At 42.8% G+C, this 18,414-nt stretch overlaps 1 protein-coding gene across 1 annotated transcript; it reads right to left on the bottom strand.

The window, feature by feature from the left end:
* Window positions 1–2,576: 2,576 nt before the first annotated feature.
* Window positions 2,577–16,658, bottom strand: LOC125462855 (patched domain-containing protein 3-like; the record flags this gene model as incomplete). The annotated part of the gene is made up of 5 exons (XM_059641136.1): window positions 2,577–2,965; window positions 4,568–5,481; window positions 11,022–11,099; window positions 11,515–11,567; window positions 16,110–16,658. Coding segments are annotated over 5 exons (1,983 nt in total), but the record flags the coding sequence as incomplete, so codon positions are not given.
* Window positions 16,659–18,414: the final 1,756 nt, after the last annotated feature.

Below are 18,414 nucleotides of genomic sequence, written 5' to 3'. Positions count from 1 at the left end.
TCTGTGAAACATAGAACATAGAACAGCACAGTACAGGCCCTTCGGCCCTCGATGTTGTGCTGTCCTGTGAAACCAAACTGAAGCCCATCTAACCTACACTATTCCATTATTATCCATATGTTTAACCAATGACTATTTAAATGCCCTTAAACTTGGCAAGTCTACTACTGTTGCAAGCAAGGCATTCCACGCCCTTACTACTAAGTAAAGAACCTACCTCTGACATCTGTCCTATATCTATTACCCCTTAATTTAAAGCTATGTCCCCTCATGCTAGCCGTCTCCATCTGAGGAAAAAGGCTCTCACCATCCACCCTATCTAATCCTCTGATCATCTTGTATATCTCTATTATCCTAATGTCCTATGTCCAGGGTATTTCATCAGGACTTCACTTAGGTTGCAATTTTCTAATCCAAAAATGTTGAACCTGTCCAGGTGAATCTTTCTCTGCCTCCAATAGGCTCATGCCTGAACTTCTTACTATCAGTGGTAACTGCAGCAACTACTTCTCATAGGAGACTTGAACCTAAGTCACACCCTTGATCTGTAATGGGTCCCTGGAGTACATTCTCAGTCTGGCTGAGGTCTTGCACAAAGAGAAGGGTTGGAATCCAGATCGAATCTTGTTAAAGACAGGTCCTGCAACCACTGATACAGCTGCACTGGTATCAACCTCACATGTAGGTGGACTTACCTGGTTACTGACCTACAAACTCTCTTACACAAGTCAGGCCTCATAAGACTCCTTTGCTGTATCAAGTCCACATACCAGCAGAAACTATAATGGCTTGCTGGCCCAGATCCTGAAGAATTTTATTGCCATTTGGCTGAAGCTCTGATTTGTTGTGGAGTTTTACTGTGGGCTGCTCTATGGTCCCTCTGCTCAGGATATGCCCCACATGAGCCTTTGCAATTGCATACACTCAAGTGATGTTCCCCAAGTTCAATCAGATAGGTGAGGGTGTCCACTTCCATTTGGATGCCCTATGGTTCCTATGCTCCACTTGCTGCATTTTCTAATGACAATGCCAGTTGTAGCATCTGCTTGATGACCACTTGGGCTTCAGCTCATGGGTGCTTTTGCAATGGTACCAGAAGTGCTTACCCCAGTTCAAAGACAGCTGTTGGAGTGAATTTACTTCAGGCACATATTGTTTTCTCTTGTCATCATTGAAATAACAGCACAGAGGCTAGTATCAAATCATCCTTCACTTAATGCACACAGTACACTGGCTGTGACCAGCCAGCCCCAAGCCAGACCTTGGACATCTCCTGTTTATATCTGTTAGCCAGGGATCCCTGATTGGCCCAGGTTAACAACCCCCAATCAAGGATCTAACAGGCAGTGATATTAACCTGGCCCTGGTTCCAATCCTTACAGTCACATAGAATGAAAGGGATGATCAGGGAAAACTCACAGGATGGAAGATATAAATAACAAAAATGTCAGGGGACAGAAGTCAAAGGGAGTGTTAATGGTTCTAATAAATGAACATTGATCCAGAGCAAGAGTATGTGACCTTGTCACAGTAGGAGCCTCATTTCAATCTTTTTCCACTCTAGGGAGCCAATGAACAAATTCAGAAAGACAAAGAATGATACATTAAAATGAATTTCAGGAAAACAATTAGGGATGAAGAAAACCTAAACAACTTATTGAACAAAACAAAATGTAAAACAATAAATTCAGAATTGGAAAATTGAGTAGTTAGTAAATAAAAATGTCAAGCAACAGAGCTAACTAATAAAATCTTTTTTCACTTTTTGATTTGTAGAAAGTGGAGCTAGACAGAGAGAGACATACACGGCAACAAATTATAATCATCAGGAAAGAGGGAAGGAACTGCAGCTGAGCTGAGAAATTATGTTGAACTAACAATGACCTTGCATTTGCCAACAATGGCATACTCTTTCTGAACTAACCTCAGCAGAATTCTTAAAATATGTCAGGATTTGGAGCAGGTTGACTTTCAGCCTGGATTTTCCTTTTATCTCAGCCCTGAGTATGTTTTAATTATTGGTATGTGAAAAGGAGACAGGAGTGAGTGGAGAAGAATGTGTATGCATAATTTTGCGTCTGTGTCTATCACAAGAGTAGTCGCTGTCTGTGTGTGACTACATCTGTGTGTCTGACCCACTACCACTCTATCACTCCTCACTCGCTCAGCCACACCTACATCCTTGCACACACAGAGTGAGTTAATGCTGACGTGTGTGGGTGACGGTGAGTGAGTGAGATCCTGGAGAATGAGCAGGGCACACACTTAAACACACTCAAGTTCAGGGAGGTGATGGCCTCGTGGTATTATCACAGGACAATTAATCCAGAGATCCAGGTAATGTCCTGGTGATCGGAGTTCAAATCCTGCCATGGTAGATAGTGGAAATTAAATTCAACAAACATCTGGAATTAAAAGCCTAATGATGACCATGAATCCAATGTCAAATCATGCAGCATGGAAACAGACCCTTTGCTCTCTGATGAAGGGTCTAGGCCCGAAACGTCAGCTTTTGTGCTCCTGAGATGCTGCTGGGCCTGCTGTGTTCATCCAGCCTCACATTTTATTATCTTAGGTTAGTTATCTAATTTTGCGCTGTTTGACGTTTCACAGCTTGCACTAAATGCCAAAAACATAGGCAGAAATATAAGACCATGAACAGCCCCAAAGGTTATGACAAGAAACATGAGTTTAAAAAATGTCCTAAATATGTAACTTGCTGCAGCAGCCAATACAACCACACCCAGTATGGTTGAAAGGGCTCCCTGGATGATGGGATATCCAAGGCTATATAATGCATCAACACTTCGCTCATTTGCACTTTCGCTGTCACTGGACACAAATGCATACGAAATATGAGCTGAGAGGTCCACAGAAAAACCAATACAAATGACCAGATTAATCATTGATATAGAATCTAAATTGACACTCCAAAAAGCCATAAAACCAGCAACACCCACTAAAACTAGATCAGGCCCCAAACCCCACATCTTCCTCCGTTACAGGCCCCAAACCCCACCTCTTCCTCCGTTACTTTGATGACTATATCGGTGCCGCCTCTTGCTCCCCAGAGGAGCTTGAACAGTTCATCCACTTCACCAACACCTTCCACCCCAACCTCAAGTTCACCTGGGCCATCTTCAACACATCCCTCACCTTCCTGGACCTCTCAGTCTCCATCTCAGGCTACCAGCTTGTAACTGATGTCCATTTCAAACCCACTGACTCCCACAGCTACGTGGAATACACCTTCTCCCACCCACCCTCCTGCAAAAATTCTATCCCCTATTCCCAATTCCTCCGCCTCCGCCGCATCTGCTCCCAGAATGAGGCATTCCACTCCCGTACATCCCAGATGTCCAAGATCTTCAAGGACCACAACGTTCCCCACACAGTGGTCGAGAATGCCCTTGACCGCATCTCCCGTATTTCCCGCAACACATCCCTCACACCCCGCCCCCGCCGCAACCGCCCTAAGAGGATCCCCCTCGTTCTCACACACCACCCCACCAACCTCCGGATACAACGCATCATCCTCCGACACTTCCGCCATCTACAATTCGACCCCACCATCCAAGACATTTTTCCATCCCCACCCTTGACTGCCTTCTGGAGAGACCACTCTCTCCGTGACTCCCTTGTTCACTCCACACGGCCCTCCAACCCCATCACACCCGGCACCTTCCCCTGCAACCGCAGGAAATGCTACACTTGCCCCCACACCTCCTCCCTCACTCCTAACCCAGGCCCCAAGATGACATTCCACATTAAGCAGAGGTTCACCTGCACATCTGCCAATGTGGTATACTGCATCCATTGTACCCGGTGTGGCTCCCTCCACATTGGGGAAACCAAGCGGAGGCTTGGAGACCGCTTTGCAGAACACCTCCACTCGGTTCGCAATAAACAACTGCACCTCCCAGTCGCGAACCATTTGAACTCCCCCTCCTGTTCTTTAGATGACATGTCCATCATGGGCCTCCTGCAGTGCCACAATGATGCCACCCGAAGGTTGCAGGAACAGCAACTCATATTCCGCTTGGGAACCCTGCAGCCCAATGGTATCAATGTGGACTTCACAAGCTTCAAAATCTCCCCTTCCCCCACCGCATCCCAAAACCAGCCCAGTATGTCCCCTCCCCCCACTGCATCACACAACCAGCCCAGTTCATCCCCTCCCCCCACTGCATCCCAAAACCAGACCAGCCTGTCTCTGCCTCCCTAACCTGTTCTTCCTCTCACCCATCCCTTCCTCCCACCTCAAGCCGCACCTCCATTTCCTACTTACTAACCTCATCCCACCTCCTTGACCTGTCTGTCTTCCCTGGACTGATCTATCCCCTCCCTACCTCCCCACCTATACTCTCCTCTCCACCTACCTTCTTTTCTCTCCATCTTCGGTCCGCCTCCCCTCTCTCCCTATTTATTCCAGAACCCTCACCCCATCCCCCTCTCTGATGAAGAGTCTCGGCCCGAAACGTCAGCTTTTGTGCTCCTGAGATGCTGTTTGGCCTGCTGTGTTCGTCCAGCTTCACACTTTGTTATCAAGCATTAATTTGTTGCTTACTTTCTGAAAACCCAGTGTCTTGTTTAAATAAAGGAACAATTTGAAACAATGTAGATAAATTTCCCATGAATGCATTTTTCTCATGTATGTCTGTTGACATCTTTTTAGATAGATCAATGTACACTCGAAGCCAAGACTCTGACAAATCAGGATCGACATACGAGCTGTTTTCCAATCTGCCCATGCAGGTTTCAGTTTCATCCTGAGCAGTGGAATCCCAGTATTCCACGGGTTCAGTGACAGCAACCATAACACGTGGTCCATGTTTTGAGAAATAAGCACTTTGATCATCATAGAATTTAATCACATATGTACCATCAAAGGCAAGATTTCTCAGATCAATTCCCTCTTTGATATTTAAACAGCCATAAATACTGATGGACAAATAACCAATGTATAGGACAACCACAATTGCCTTGGCCCAAATGTTTGTAAGGCATGGACCGTAATATTCCTTAAAAAAGAAATAAATTGGATGTTCTATTTCTGTACCAGTCTCACTATCGTAAGCTCCCCCTACACAACACATTGCATAGCATTTAGATTCTTCTGATTCATGATCGCTTTCAACTTTTCTAAACGTCAGCCAATGCCTGTTACTGGCTTCTCTCCTCCCATTTAGTGCAAGAACAGCTCCAAAAAATGTGATGTTATAAATGAAGCAAAACAGAACTGTTGTGCCAGTGTAAACACAGAATGACTGCACAGATTGAAAAGGTGTCATAATGCCAATATAAAAGGTCAAAGCATAAGTCAGAGTGGTGATTGTAACAGAGACAGCTGCTTCAGCATATGTGTCCGCAAGGCGATCTTCAACTTTATCTGTGACCTTGGTCTTTTGCCAGCTAGCAAGCATAACAAACATATCATCTACGCCAATACCTAGAGAAATGAGAGAAGGTGAATTAGTGTACCTGCAATTATCAATCAATGACTGCAAATGTGATTAAAATTTAACTTTCTTATCTGAATGGTGCATGATGAGAAATCAATATTTATTGCCAAGCATTTCTCTTTTAATGTTTCAATTAAATTCCAGATATTGAGAAGAAATTAAAAGCAAAACACTGTGTAAAGACACTATGTGAATGTTTCTGTTGTGTTTATATTTGCTACCTGCTCACTGGACTACTACAAGAACGCTGGATTTAAACATAAGCTTAGTAAGGTGTAGCTCAGGACTTGACATTATAAGGGGCCTCCACAAATGAATTGTTAAAGGACTTAAGCACATTAGTTCATGGCTTGTGGGTGTTGCAGGCTAGACCACAATTTATTGTCCATTTCTAAGTGCTCTGAGAAGGTGGCAGTGAGCTATCTTCTTGTCCCTTGCAGGGACACCCAAGTTCCAAGAGGGAGGGAGTTCCAGGGTTTTGACCCAGTAACAGTGAATGAACTAATATATAATTTCAAATCACAGTGGTGTGTGACTTGGAGGAGAAATCAAAGGTAACAGTGATCCCACCTGCTGCCCCTGTCCTTCTAGGTGCTGGAGACTGTCATCTTGGAAGGTGCTGTTGGAGTAGTAGAGAAGTGATTTAAGTTCTCTCTTTTTTAATATAAAAAAAGTAAGTGTTTTTATATTACTCCTCCAGTTTGCGGGTGGTGTCACTGCAACACTGGAGGAGGCCCAGGATGGGCACTTTGTAAATGGTGCAATGCCACTGAGCATTGGTGGTTAGGGAATGGCTGTTGAAAGTGGTGGTTGCTCCTGAGATGCTGCTTGGCCTGCTGTGTTCATCCAGCCCCACATTTTATTATGTTGGATTCTATCAAGTGCTTTGGATTATGTTGAACTTCTAATTGTTGTTGGAGCATCTTTGTCTCTTTCCCTTAACTCTGACAGTCACAGGATCCATGTAGACACTTTGATCATGATCGCGCCTTATATGGCTTTTTCAAATTTGAAAATGCTTTCAAGTCACACCTTTCTCCAAACTCCAGTGGAAACAGGCTCAGTCTGTTGAACCTTTCCTCATAAGACAAAACATTCATTCCAGGTATCAATCTAGTAAACCTCCATTGAAATACGTCCAATGGATTTACATCCTTCGTTAAATATGGAGACTAAAATTGCACACTGTATTAGAAGTGTGGTGTCACCAGTGCCCTGACTGAGGCATAAGATCCTTACTTTTATGTTCAGTTCCTCTCGTAATAAATGATAGCATCATATTGGCCATCTTAACTATGTGCTGGACTAACAAGTTAACTTTTGGTGACTCGGGTACAGATGATCTAAATTCTTCAGAATCTAAAATTACAAAGTTGTTCTCTGTTTGAGTACTACTTTGCTTTTTTACTCTTTCTGCCAAAGGGAACAACTTCACATCTTCCCACATTATATTCCATGAAAGGGGAGAGGCAATAGCATAGTGGTGTTATGACTGCACTGTTAAAGTAAGGTTCTGGGGATTCAAATTTAACCACAACAGATGGTGCAATTTGAATTCAGTGTAAATCTGAAGCTAAGAATCTAATGATGACCATGAATCCATCGTTGATTGTCAGGAAAAATCCATCTGGTTCAGCAATGTCCTTTAGAGAAGGAAACTGCCATCCTTACCTGGTTTAGTCTACATTTGACTCCAGATCCACGTCAATGTAATTGAATCTTAACCACTACCTCAGCAAATTAGGGATGGACATTAAATGCTAGCCCAGCTGGTGATGTCATCATCCCATGAATGAATAAACAAACAGCCAGAATTTGGCTCAATCAACTTTCCAAATATTGATTGGAAGCTTTTTAGTTGTACTGGTTAAGATGGAGCAGATTTTGTCCAATGCATTCAGGAAGGATTCCCAACACAGTATGTGGATAGACCAACATAAGGAGAGGCCACTTTGGATTTGTGCTTGGCAATGAACCGGGTCAAGTGTTAGATCTGTTGGTACGAGAGCATTTTGGTGGTAGCGATCATAACTCTGTTACTTTTACAATAGTCATGGAAAAGGAGCGGTATATGCAGCAGGGTAAGGTTTATAATTGGGGGAAGGGTAATTACAATTCTGTTCGGCAAGAACTGGGTAACATAAAATGGAAACAAGTGCTTTCAGGCAAGAGCACTATAGAAATGTGGAGATTGTTGAAGGAATGCATACTGCGTGTGCTCCGTATGTTTTCCCCGAGCTGGCAAGGAAGATGCAATCAAGTGAGGGAGCCTTGGTTCTCAAGAGAGGTCGAACGACTGATTAAGAGGAAGAAGGATGTTTATATAAAGTTTAGGAAACAAGGAATGGAAAGTCTCTATGTTATCCGGGAAGGAACGGAAGAAAGGGCTTAGGAGAACTATAAGGGGGCATGAGAAAACCTTGGCAGATAGGATCAAGAAAAACTCCGTGGCTTTTTACATGTACCTGAGGAATAAGAGAATGATCAGAGAAAGCGTAGGACCGATCAAGGATTGTAAAAGGGAATTTGTGCACAGAACCTAAAGAGATAGGAGAGGTCCTTAATGAATATTTTTCTTCAGTACTCACAAATGAGAGGGGCCCAGCTGCAGAGGGGTCAGTGTGAAACAGGCTGCTAGGCTAGGGGAGGTGGGTGTTCGTAAGGAAGATGTACTAGGAATTTTGAGGAACTTGAAGATAGATAAGTACCCCGAGCCTGATGGGATTTATCCAGGATTCTATTGGAAGTGAGGGAAGAGATTGCAGGGCCTTTGGCGATGATCTTTTTGTCCTCACTGTCCATGGGTATAGTGTCGGAAGATTGGAGAGACGCAAACATCATTCCCTTGTTCAAAAAAGGGAATAGGAATAACCCCAGAAATTACAGGCCAGTGAGTCTTACGTCAGTGGTGGGCAAATTATTGGAAAGGGCTCTGAGAGATAGGATTTATGATCACTTGGAAAGGCACAGTTTGATTTGTGACAGTCAGCATGGATTTGTGAGCGGTAGATCATGCCTTGCAAACCTTATTGAATTCTTTGAAGGGGTGACCAAACACATGGATGAAGGTAGAGCAGTGGATGTGGTATTCATGGATTTAAGAAAGGCATTTGATAAGGTTCCCCATGGTAGGCTCATGCAGAAGGTCAGGAAGCATGGGATAGGGGGAAATGTGGCAGATTGGATTCAGAATTGGCTGACCCTTAGAAGACAAAAGGTGGTAGTGGACAGAAAATATTCAACATGGTGCTCAGTTACAAGTGGTGTACCACAAGGATCTGTTCTGGGTTCTGTTCTATTTGTGATTTTTATAAATGATTCAGATGAAGGAGTAGAAGGGTGGTTAGTAAATTCGCAGATGATACGAAGGTGGGTCGAGTTGTGGACAATGCGGAGGGCTGTTCTAGGTTACAAAGGGACATAGATAAGATGCAGAACTGGGCTGAGAAATGGCAGATGGAGTTTAAGCCTGATAAGTGTGAGCTGGTTCATTTTGGAAGGACAAATTTGAAAGCAAAATACCGGGTTAATGGAAAGATTCTTGGCAGTGTGGAGGAGCAGAGGGATCTTGGGATTCATGTCCACAGTTCCCTGAAAGCTGCCACCCAGGTGGATAGAATTGTTAAGAAGGCGTATGGTATGTTAGCTTTCATTAATAGAGGGACTGAGTTCAAGAGCTGTGAAGTTATGCTCCAGCTATACAAAAGTCTGGTTCGGTCACATCTGGAGTATTGTATCCAGCTCTGATTGCCTCATTACAGGAAAGATGTGGAAGCATTGGAAAAGGTGCAAAGGAAATTTACCAGGATGTTGCCTGGAATGGAGGGGAGGTCTTACAGGGAAAGGTTGAGAGAGCAAGGGCTGTTCTCTTTAGAACGACAAAGGATGAGGGTTAGAGGTGTACAAAATGATCAAAGGTATAGAGTGGACAGCCAAAGACTTTTTCCGAGGGTGGAGGTAGCTATTATGAGGGGGCGTAGTTTTAAAGTGAGTGGAGGTAGATATAGGGGAAATGTCAGAGGTAGGTCCTTTACTCAGAGTGTGATCGGGGCGTGGAATGCATTGCCGGAGAGGGTAGTGGAATCAGCCTCATTAGGTGCATTTAAGTGGCTATTAGATAGGCATGTGGATGATAGTTTAAATTCTATGTTCTACGTTCTGATCACACAGCCACCTACATCTTTCTGTAACGTCCTTCTAGCTTCATCACAGCATATTCTTCTACCCCACTTGATGTCAGAAATTTTGCTGTTTTCCTTCACTCCCTTCATCAAAGTCATTAATGTAAGTTGTAAAAAGTTGAAGTCCCAGCACAGAATTCTGCAGGACTTCATTCATTATATCCTGCCATTCAGACAAAGACCCATCAACCCAATTAGTCATATTCCAGTCAACCTTCTATTCACACTAATACGTTACTCCCTACACCATCAGCTTTTATCTTCTGAAATAACATTTGATATGGCACATTATCAAATATCTTTTAGAAATCTAAGTGCCATCTACAGACTTTATTCAAAGCATATGTCATTCCTTCATATAACTCTTAATTATTTGTTAAACATAACAGCTGTTTCACAAAACCATGCTGACTCTTACCTAGAGATAGGAAGAACTGCAGATGCTGGAGTCAGAGATAACACAGTGCAGAGTTGGAGCAGACCAGGCAGCATCAGAGTGGGAAAGTTGACATTTAGGGACAGGACCCATCTTCAGAATTAGGAAGGAGGAGAGGAGGAAAGGGGATGGGCAAGGTAGGTGGGATGGTGATAGGTGAATGCAGGTAGGGAGTGGTGGGGATTGGTCAGTGAGGTGGGAGGGGCAGATAGGTGGGAGAGAAGACAGACTAGTTGAGTCAGATCAAGGAGGCGGGGATGAGAGGGAGGGGTGGTCATGGGATGAGGCTGGAGTGGAGAGATTTTGAAACTGGTAAAATCCATATTTAAGCAACTGGGCTGTAGGCTCCATAGGTGGAACATGAGGTGCTATTTCTCCAGTTTGCAGTGTAATTGTGACAGTGGAGGAGGCCCAGGAATGGGAGGGGGTGTTGAAATGGTTTGTGAACGGAAGGTGTTGTCGTTTGTTGTGAACAGAGTGCAGGTGCTGTACAAAATGGTCTCTCAGCCTCTGATATAGAGGAGGCCACATTGGGTGTAGTGGATGCAGTAGACCAATTTGAACCATGTACAGGTGAAACCCTGTCTAATGTCAAAGACTTGTTTTGTGCCTGGGACGGAGGTGAGGTGGAGTGCTGTAGGGGCTGGTGAAGCACTTCCTGTGGCTGCAGGGAAAGATGCTGGGGGTGGTGGGGCTAGTGGTGAATGTGGAGTGGTTGAGGGAGTTGCAGAGAGAGCAATCCCTATAAAAGGCAGATAGGGGTACAGAGGGAAATATATCTTAGGTTGTGGGGCTGGATTATAGGTGGCAGAAGTGGTGGAGAATGATAGGTTGGTAGAGTCATATGTCTTGTCTTCAATTTTTCTAAGTACTCAGTGTAAATCTCTTTATTGATTGATTTTAACATGTTCCTAATGACAGACATCAAGCTAACTGGCTTACAGTTTCCTTTTCTCTATCTCTTTCTCTTCTTGAATTAAGTAGTTATATTTGCTGCTTTTCAATCCAATGGAAAGTTTTCTGAATTTAGGGAATTATAGAAAATGAAGAACAACATGAATGCCACCTCAGTAGTCAAATTTTTAAGACTCTATGAAGAAGCCCATCTCAACCCAGAGATCTGAGATAATGGGATGCTGCAGAATCCGAGATAACAAAGTGTGGAGCTGGGTGAACACAGGCCAAGCAGCATCTTAGGAGCACAAAAGCTGTTTGGCCTGCTGTGTTCATCCAGCTCCAAACTTTGTTATCTCGACCAAGAGATCTGTCAGCCCACAGCTCCATCACTTTGCTCTGTACCACTTCACTTGTGATTGTAATTTCATTAAATTCCTCACTCCCTTCCACCTGTTGACATACAGCTATTATGGAGATTTTTTTGTTTTCTCTACAATGAAGACAGAAGCAAAATTCATTTCCTTCACCATTTCCTTACTTTATGATTGACAACGTGATGAAGTTTAGTGGGAGGCCAGAGAATTGGAAAGCCTTTAAAAACCAGCACAAGATAATTTTAAAAGCAATAAGGGGTGGTGGGAGGGAGAAAAGATGTAATGGGAGAGTGTGCTAGCCAGTAATTTTTTGAAAAAAGAAGTGGCAGATGGAAAACAATTCAGCAAAGTGTGAGGTTATGCATTTCGGTAGGAAAAATAGAAGTGCAGACTATTTTCTAAATGGGTAAAGGCTTCAGAAATCTGAAGCACAAAGGGACTTGGATGTCCTAGTTCAGGATTCTCTTAAGGTTAACATGCAGTTTCACTTGGCTGTTAGGAAGGCAAATGAAATGTTAGCATTCATTTCAAGTGGACTTGCATACAGGAAGAGAGATTTAATACCAAGACTATATAAGGCTCTGGTCAGACCACATTTGGAATATTGTGAATATTTTTGGGCCACATATTGAACAAAGGATGCATTGGCATTTGAGGGGGTCCAGAGGAGGTTCACAAGAATGATCTTGAGGAGTGGTTGAGGACTGTGAGTCTATACTCATTGGAATTTAGAAGGATGAGGGGGCATCTGATTGAAGTTACCAAAAGCTGAGAGCCCTACATAGAGTGGATGTGGGGAAGACATTTTCGCTAGTAGCAGAGGATAGTACCCGAGGGCAAAGCTTCAGAGTGAAGAGACAACCTTTTAGAACTGAAATGAGGAGGAATCTCTTCAGTCAGAAGGTGGTGAATCTATGTAACTCATTGCTCTGAGGGCTGTGGAGGCCAAGACATTGAGTATATTTAAGACAGAGGTAGATAGGTTCTTGATTAGTAAGGGGAGTAAGCGTTACAGGAGATGGTAGGAGAATGGGTTTGAGAAACACATCATTCATGTTTGAATGGCAAGTCAGTCTTAATGTGCTGAAAGACCTAATTCTGCTCCTATATCTTATGGTCTTATAGTTGTATGACTCACCCTTCTCACTTTCTGGAGAACCAATGCTTATTTTGTCTACTCTTCTTTTTACAATACCTATAAATGCCCTTGCAATCTGTTTTTATATTCTTAGCTAACATTCTAACATACTATAATTTCTTCATCCTGATGAATCTGTTAGACATTTGCTGTCATTCTTTATTTTCTGACCAATCATCCGACCTGCCGCACATCTTTTGTAGTTATATGTCTTTTCCTTCACTTTGATGCATTCCCTAAACTGGTAAAAACTGATGGTGGGTCCTTCTTTCAAAATTTTTCTTTCTGGTCAGAATATACTGAAATATTGTTTACAATATACACCAATGACTTAGAGAGGGAAGTTAATGTACTGTAGCCATGTTTGCAGATAACACACAAGAGGGTGGGGATGTAAATGGTGAGAATGACATAAAGAGTCTGCACAGGAATGTAGACAGGTTAAGTGAGTAAATAAAAAAACTTGGCAGATTTTGAATATTGTGGGAAAATGTAAGGTTATGTACTTTGACAAGAATAATAGAGGAGCTAAATATTATTTAAATGGAGAAAAACTGCAGAAAGCCATAGAACGGGGGGATTTAGGTATCCTTGTCCATGAATCACAGACGTTCATTGGGTAATAGGGGAGGTAGTTGGAATGTTGACCTACATTTCAATGGGAATGGAGAATAAAATTAGGGAAATTTTGCTAAAACTATACAAGGTGCTAGTCAGACCAGAGCTGGAACACTGCGAATAGTTGTGGTAGCCTTATCTACTGAAGGATATTCTAGCATTAGAGGCAGTCAGAAAAGGTTCACCAGGTTGTATCAGGTATGGAGGGATCTTTCTTATAAGGAGAGTTTGGGTATGTTGGATCTGTACTTATTGGAGTTTCGAAGAATGTCAGGTGACCTTATTGAAACATGCAAGATTCTTAGGAGACTTGACAGGGTTGATGCAAAGAGGTTATGCACCCTGATGATCAAAGGGCATAATCCCCAAATAAGGGGTCATTCAGTTAAGACAGAAATAATGAGGAATTTCTATAGCAGAGGGTGGTACATCTGCATAATTCTTTACCACAGAAGGCTCTTGAGGCTGGGTTATTAAGTATATTCAAGGCTGAGACAAATACATCTTAAAGTGTAAGGGAATGAAGGGGATAAGGCAGAAAAATGGAATTGAGGACTATCAGATCATCCATGTGGTGCAGATTTATAGAGTCTTAGAGTTGTACAGCATGGAAACAGACCCTTTGGTCCAAGTTGTCCATGCCAACCAGATATCCTAAATTAATCTGGTCCCATTTTCCAGCATTTGACCCATATCCCTCTAAACTCTTTTTATTCATATACCCACCCAGATGTCTTTTAAACTGCAACAGCCTCCACCGCTTCTCTGGGCATCCTCTGCGTGAAAAGGTTGTCCTTAGGCCCCTTTCAAATCTTTCCCCTCTCACCTTAAACCCATGTCCTCGGTTGAACAATGCTGGGACCTGTGATCTGGTGATGCACATAATATGGTTGTAGATAGGGTTTTAAACAAATAGTGAGGGAAGGTTCAATTGAACGAACCTTACAAATATCAAAAAGAAATGAGGTAGAACGAGATGCAGACTAGTGAGGTGGTGAATAAGAATCAGTGGGTGACAGGATGGATTAGAAAATATATGCAAAAGACTGCAGCAGAGATTACAACTGGGATAAGCAACAAAAAAATCAAAACTTAAGGCTCTAAATTTGAGCCTTAAATAAGGCTTTTTAATTATCCTATTCAGGGTTGTTATGATACAACACTGCAGCAGATAGCACCTGAATCCATGTATCCTGGACCAGAGGTATCACCTCACCGCAGAAGCACTCAATACTCTATATTTAAAACCCTTTTTTTCCTTTTTTTTGTATCCTCCTCACTGTTCATGTTTCCACCCAGCATTGTGTCATCTGCAAACCTGACCTCATCTAAATTATTAATATACAGTGTGAACAACTGGAGTCCAAGCACGGATTCCTGAGGTACCCTACCTGTCACTGACTGCCACTCGGAAAATGACCTTTTCATTCCACTTCGTTGTTTCCTGTCTGACGGTCAGTTCTATATCCATGTCAGGACAACTATCTCCAATCCGTTTTCACTTTAGATGCCAATCTCTTATCTCCATTTATATCAAAGCCTTCTGGAATTCCAAGTTATGTTCTATGTTCTAAACCACATCCATCGGTTCTCTTTTTTCAATTCTACAAGTTATGTCCTTGAAAAATTCCCGTAGATTTGTCAAGCGCGATTTCCCTTTCAAAATTCCATTCTGTCTCTGCCCAATCTCGTCATTGTTTTCCAAATGCTCTGTTATTAAGTCTGTCATAATGGATTCCAGCAATTTCCCTTTTACCAATGTCAGGCTAACTGGCGTATAATTGCCGAATTTTTGCCGATTTTTTTAAATAGTGGAATTATATTAGCTAGTCCTAAATCCATAGGAACTGTTCCAGAGTCAATAGAATCATGAAAGATGACTACCACTGCATTCACTATTTCTAGGGCCGCTTCCATTAGTACTCCAGGATTTAGATCGTCGAGCCCCGGGAATTTATTGACATCTAACCTAATCACTATCTGCAACACCATTTCCCTACTCACAGCGATTACCTTCAGTCACTCCCTCTCACTTGGTCCTGTGTTGCCATTTTTTTTCTGGAAGTTATTTGCATCCTCCTGAGTGAAGACAGACACAAAAGATGTATTAATTTGTCTGACATCTCTTTGTTTTCATTATAACTTTGGAAAGGGTGCAGAGGAGGTTTCCTAGGATGTTGCCTGGTATGGAGGGAAGGTCTTACGAGGAAAGGCTGAGGAACTTGAGGCTGTTTTCATTAGAGAGAAGAAGGTTGAGAGGTGAATTAATTGAAACATATAAAATAATCAGAGGGTTAGATAGGGTGGATAGGGAGATCCTTTTTCCTAGAATGGTGACGGCGAGCACGAGAGGGCACCGCTTTAAATTGAGAGGTGAAAGATATAGGACAGATGTCAGAGGTAGTTTCTTTACTCAGAGAGTAGTAAGGGAATGGAACGCTTTGCCTGCAACGTTAGTGGATTTGCCAACTTTAGGTACATTTAAGTCATCATTGGACAAGCGTATGGACGTACATGGAATAGTGTCGGTTAGATGGGCTTAAGATCGGTATGACTGGTCAGCACAACATCGAGGGCCGAAGGGCCTGTACTGTGCTGTAATGTTCTATGTTCTATGTTCTATAATGTTTCCGATTGTGAGAGATCTACATTTGTCTTCATCAATCTTTCTTGCATCACATACCTATAGAAGCTTTTACAATCAATTTATATGTCCTCCACAGCTTACTCTCATTTGGCCCCTCTTGTCTTTTTTTTGCTGAAATTTATACTGTTCCCAATCCTCAGGTCTGCTGCTTTTTTGGCCAATTTTTGTGCCCTTTCCTTGGATTTACTGCCATCCGTAATTTCCCTTATTAGCCATGGTCAGACCAACTTTTCAATTTCAGCTCAAGGAACAGACTTTCAGAATTATAGATTCATATTAAAACCTCACCATAATATTCTTCTAATTTTTCAGTTTGTTTGGAAAAACTTGAACAAAATTCTTGAGTCAGAACAAACTGAGGGTTTCACGTCATCGTTATCGTCTTGCAAATAATAATCTAGTTTAATTGCCTTTGCTTTTTTAATATAATTTTCATCTAGGTCGACACCTCCAACAGCCAAACCAAAAAAAGCTCTGATCCTCCTGTTGGCTTCTAGACTGTGATTTATAATATTTAAAATTCCATTTCCAAAACACGAGTCTGCCATCCGTGTACAAAGAGAATAGCTGTATGTGATACCTTGACTATTGTTAATGCTGAGCTGCTTTACATCGTCATCAAGTGATAGAATCTCTTTAAATGCAGCCGTTGTCAAGATATTGTCATCTTTCGATACAGCAATGAAAGAAGCAAACGTCCCCTCTGTGTAAAGCCTCTGACCGGAGAAGGTTTCTGAATCAGTGGTTGGAAAATGTTTTTTAATAAATTCTCTCTCAGATTTTGCTGGTCCATGAATGGGTGTGAATTGCTCCTCGATGTCATTGTTTTCATTTGTCGGTAAGAAGTAAAAGCCCGAACCCAGAGCAGCAGAAATTATCAGAGGAAACGTGAGAAAGTAAGGGTCTAGGCCCGAAACGTCAGCTTTTGTGCTCCTGAGATGCTGCTTGGCCTGCTGTGTTCATCCAGCCTCACATTTTATTACCAGGCATATTTACTCACGAGGATTCCAAGTTTACGGAAAGCCCGGCAGAGAGGCTTCTCGACTCAATCTGTCTGGCACCGAGTCATGGTTAGAGATACAGCGTGAACCAAACCTGATCCTAAAACTTTCACCTCTGTAAAGTCCAGTGTTTACTGGAAAAAAGACATCTTTCTAGACATCAGCTGGACGCGGCCGCTTCACTGAGCTGCTGAAATGAAATCACACAGTAAGAACTGCTTATGGGTGCCACTGAACCCATTTTCTTCCACACCACTAATGCTTTCCACAGGTTGCTCTGAAAACGATCCTGTTGAAGTTGGGAAGCGAGATGCTGCTTGGCCTGCTATGTTCATCCAGCTTCACACTTTATTATCTCTGTTGAAGTTGGTGCGTCTTCCCCTCTGTTCAGCCAAAGTTGTCATTTGGATTAAAAAGTAACCAATTATTTTAGAATTAGAATTGAAATTAAATTTTATTGTCACATGTACTTCAGTACAGGAATACAGAAGTAGAAAGGAAAGTGTTTCATGTTCCCAGTTCCCGGTGCCTTTTAGAATGCAAAAGATTTTTTGAAAAACAGCAGAAATAAAAGGGACAAAGCCAAAAGGGGGCGGGGGGAGTGCACATCACTCTCCTGTCTTTGCCATGAGTCTTGAGACACTGCCTCGCCACTACTAAAGCTATGAAGTTCATCTTGTAGTCCTTGAACGCCTCGAGTCCCTCCCTGCTGCTATAGCTGCAACAGTGGAACGCTCCCGCCTCCACTGTCAGGTACCCGGGCCTAGCCATGACCTGAAGCCTCACATCAGCCTATGTATCCGGACCAAAGACGAAGCCTGGGCTTCGGGCTGAGGTGCGTTGTTCTGCCTTGCATTGCCGCCGCCGCTGCTGCTGCCTCCTGGGACTGCCATTCAGCGAAGGAACAGCTTTCGCTGCTGCCCGTGTTCCAGGAAAGAATCACTGTTGCCTCCGCCGCCGATGCTGCCAATAAAGGAGAAACAAGACAGTAAAAAGGGGTAGAAAAAGAAAAGCGGACGAGCCCCAGGTTCAGGATTGTTGATGTAAGAAATATGACGAGGTATGAATTCAAGTTTGGCAGATAATAAGGAAGGCAAATGGAAAGTTAGCCTTTATTTCACAAGAAATGGAGCGTAAAATTTCGTTTACCAAACTATAAAGGCACTATTCAGACTACAGCCAGAACAGTTTGGAGCCCCTTATCTATGAAAAGAAATACTGGCACTGGAGTCAGTCCTGAGAAGGTTCACTCAGCTCATCCTGGTTACCGAGGGACAATTTGCAGATTGGAATATCATGACTTGATATGATAGATGCAGAAAGTTTGTTTCCCCTTGTGGGAGACTCTCAGACCAGTGGGCATAATCTCAGAATTGTTGATCACCATTTAGGACAGAGATGAGGAGGAATGTGTTGTCCCAGACGGTGGTCAGTTATGGAATTCTTTACCACAGAGGGTGGTAGTCAAGCTGGGGGCTATTGAGTATTCAAGATAATAAAATGTGAGGCTGGATGAACACAGCAGGCCAAGTAGCATCTCAGGAGCACAAAAGCTCCAAAAGCTATTGAGTATTGGATTGTTGTACATAGACAGCACAGCACAGTACAGGCCCTTCGGCCCATGATGTGCCAACCTAATATACTAAGGTCAAACTAACCG

Source organism: Stegostoma tigrinum, chromosome 2, assembly GCF_030684315.1.
Source record: "Stegostoma tigrinum isolate sSteTig4 chromosome 2, sSteTig4.hap1, whole genome shotgun sequence".
Classification (NCBI taxonomy): domain Eukaryota; kingdom Metazoa; phylum Chordata; class Chondrichthyes; order Orectolobiformes; family Stegostomatidae; genus Stegostoma; species Stegostoma tigrinum.
Note: the sequence above shows the minus strand (reverse complement) of the source record. Positions and strands in the feature narration are given on the sequence as shown.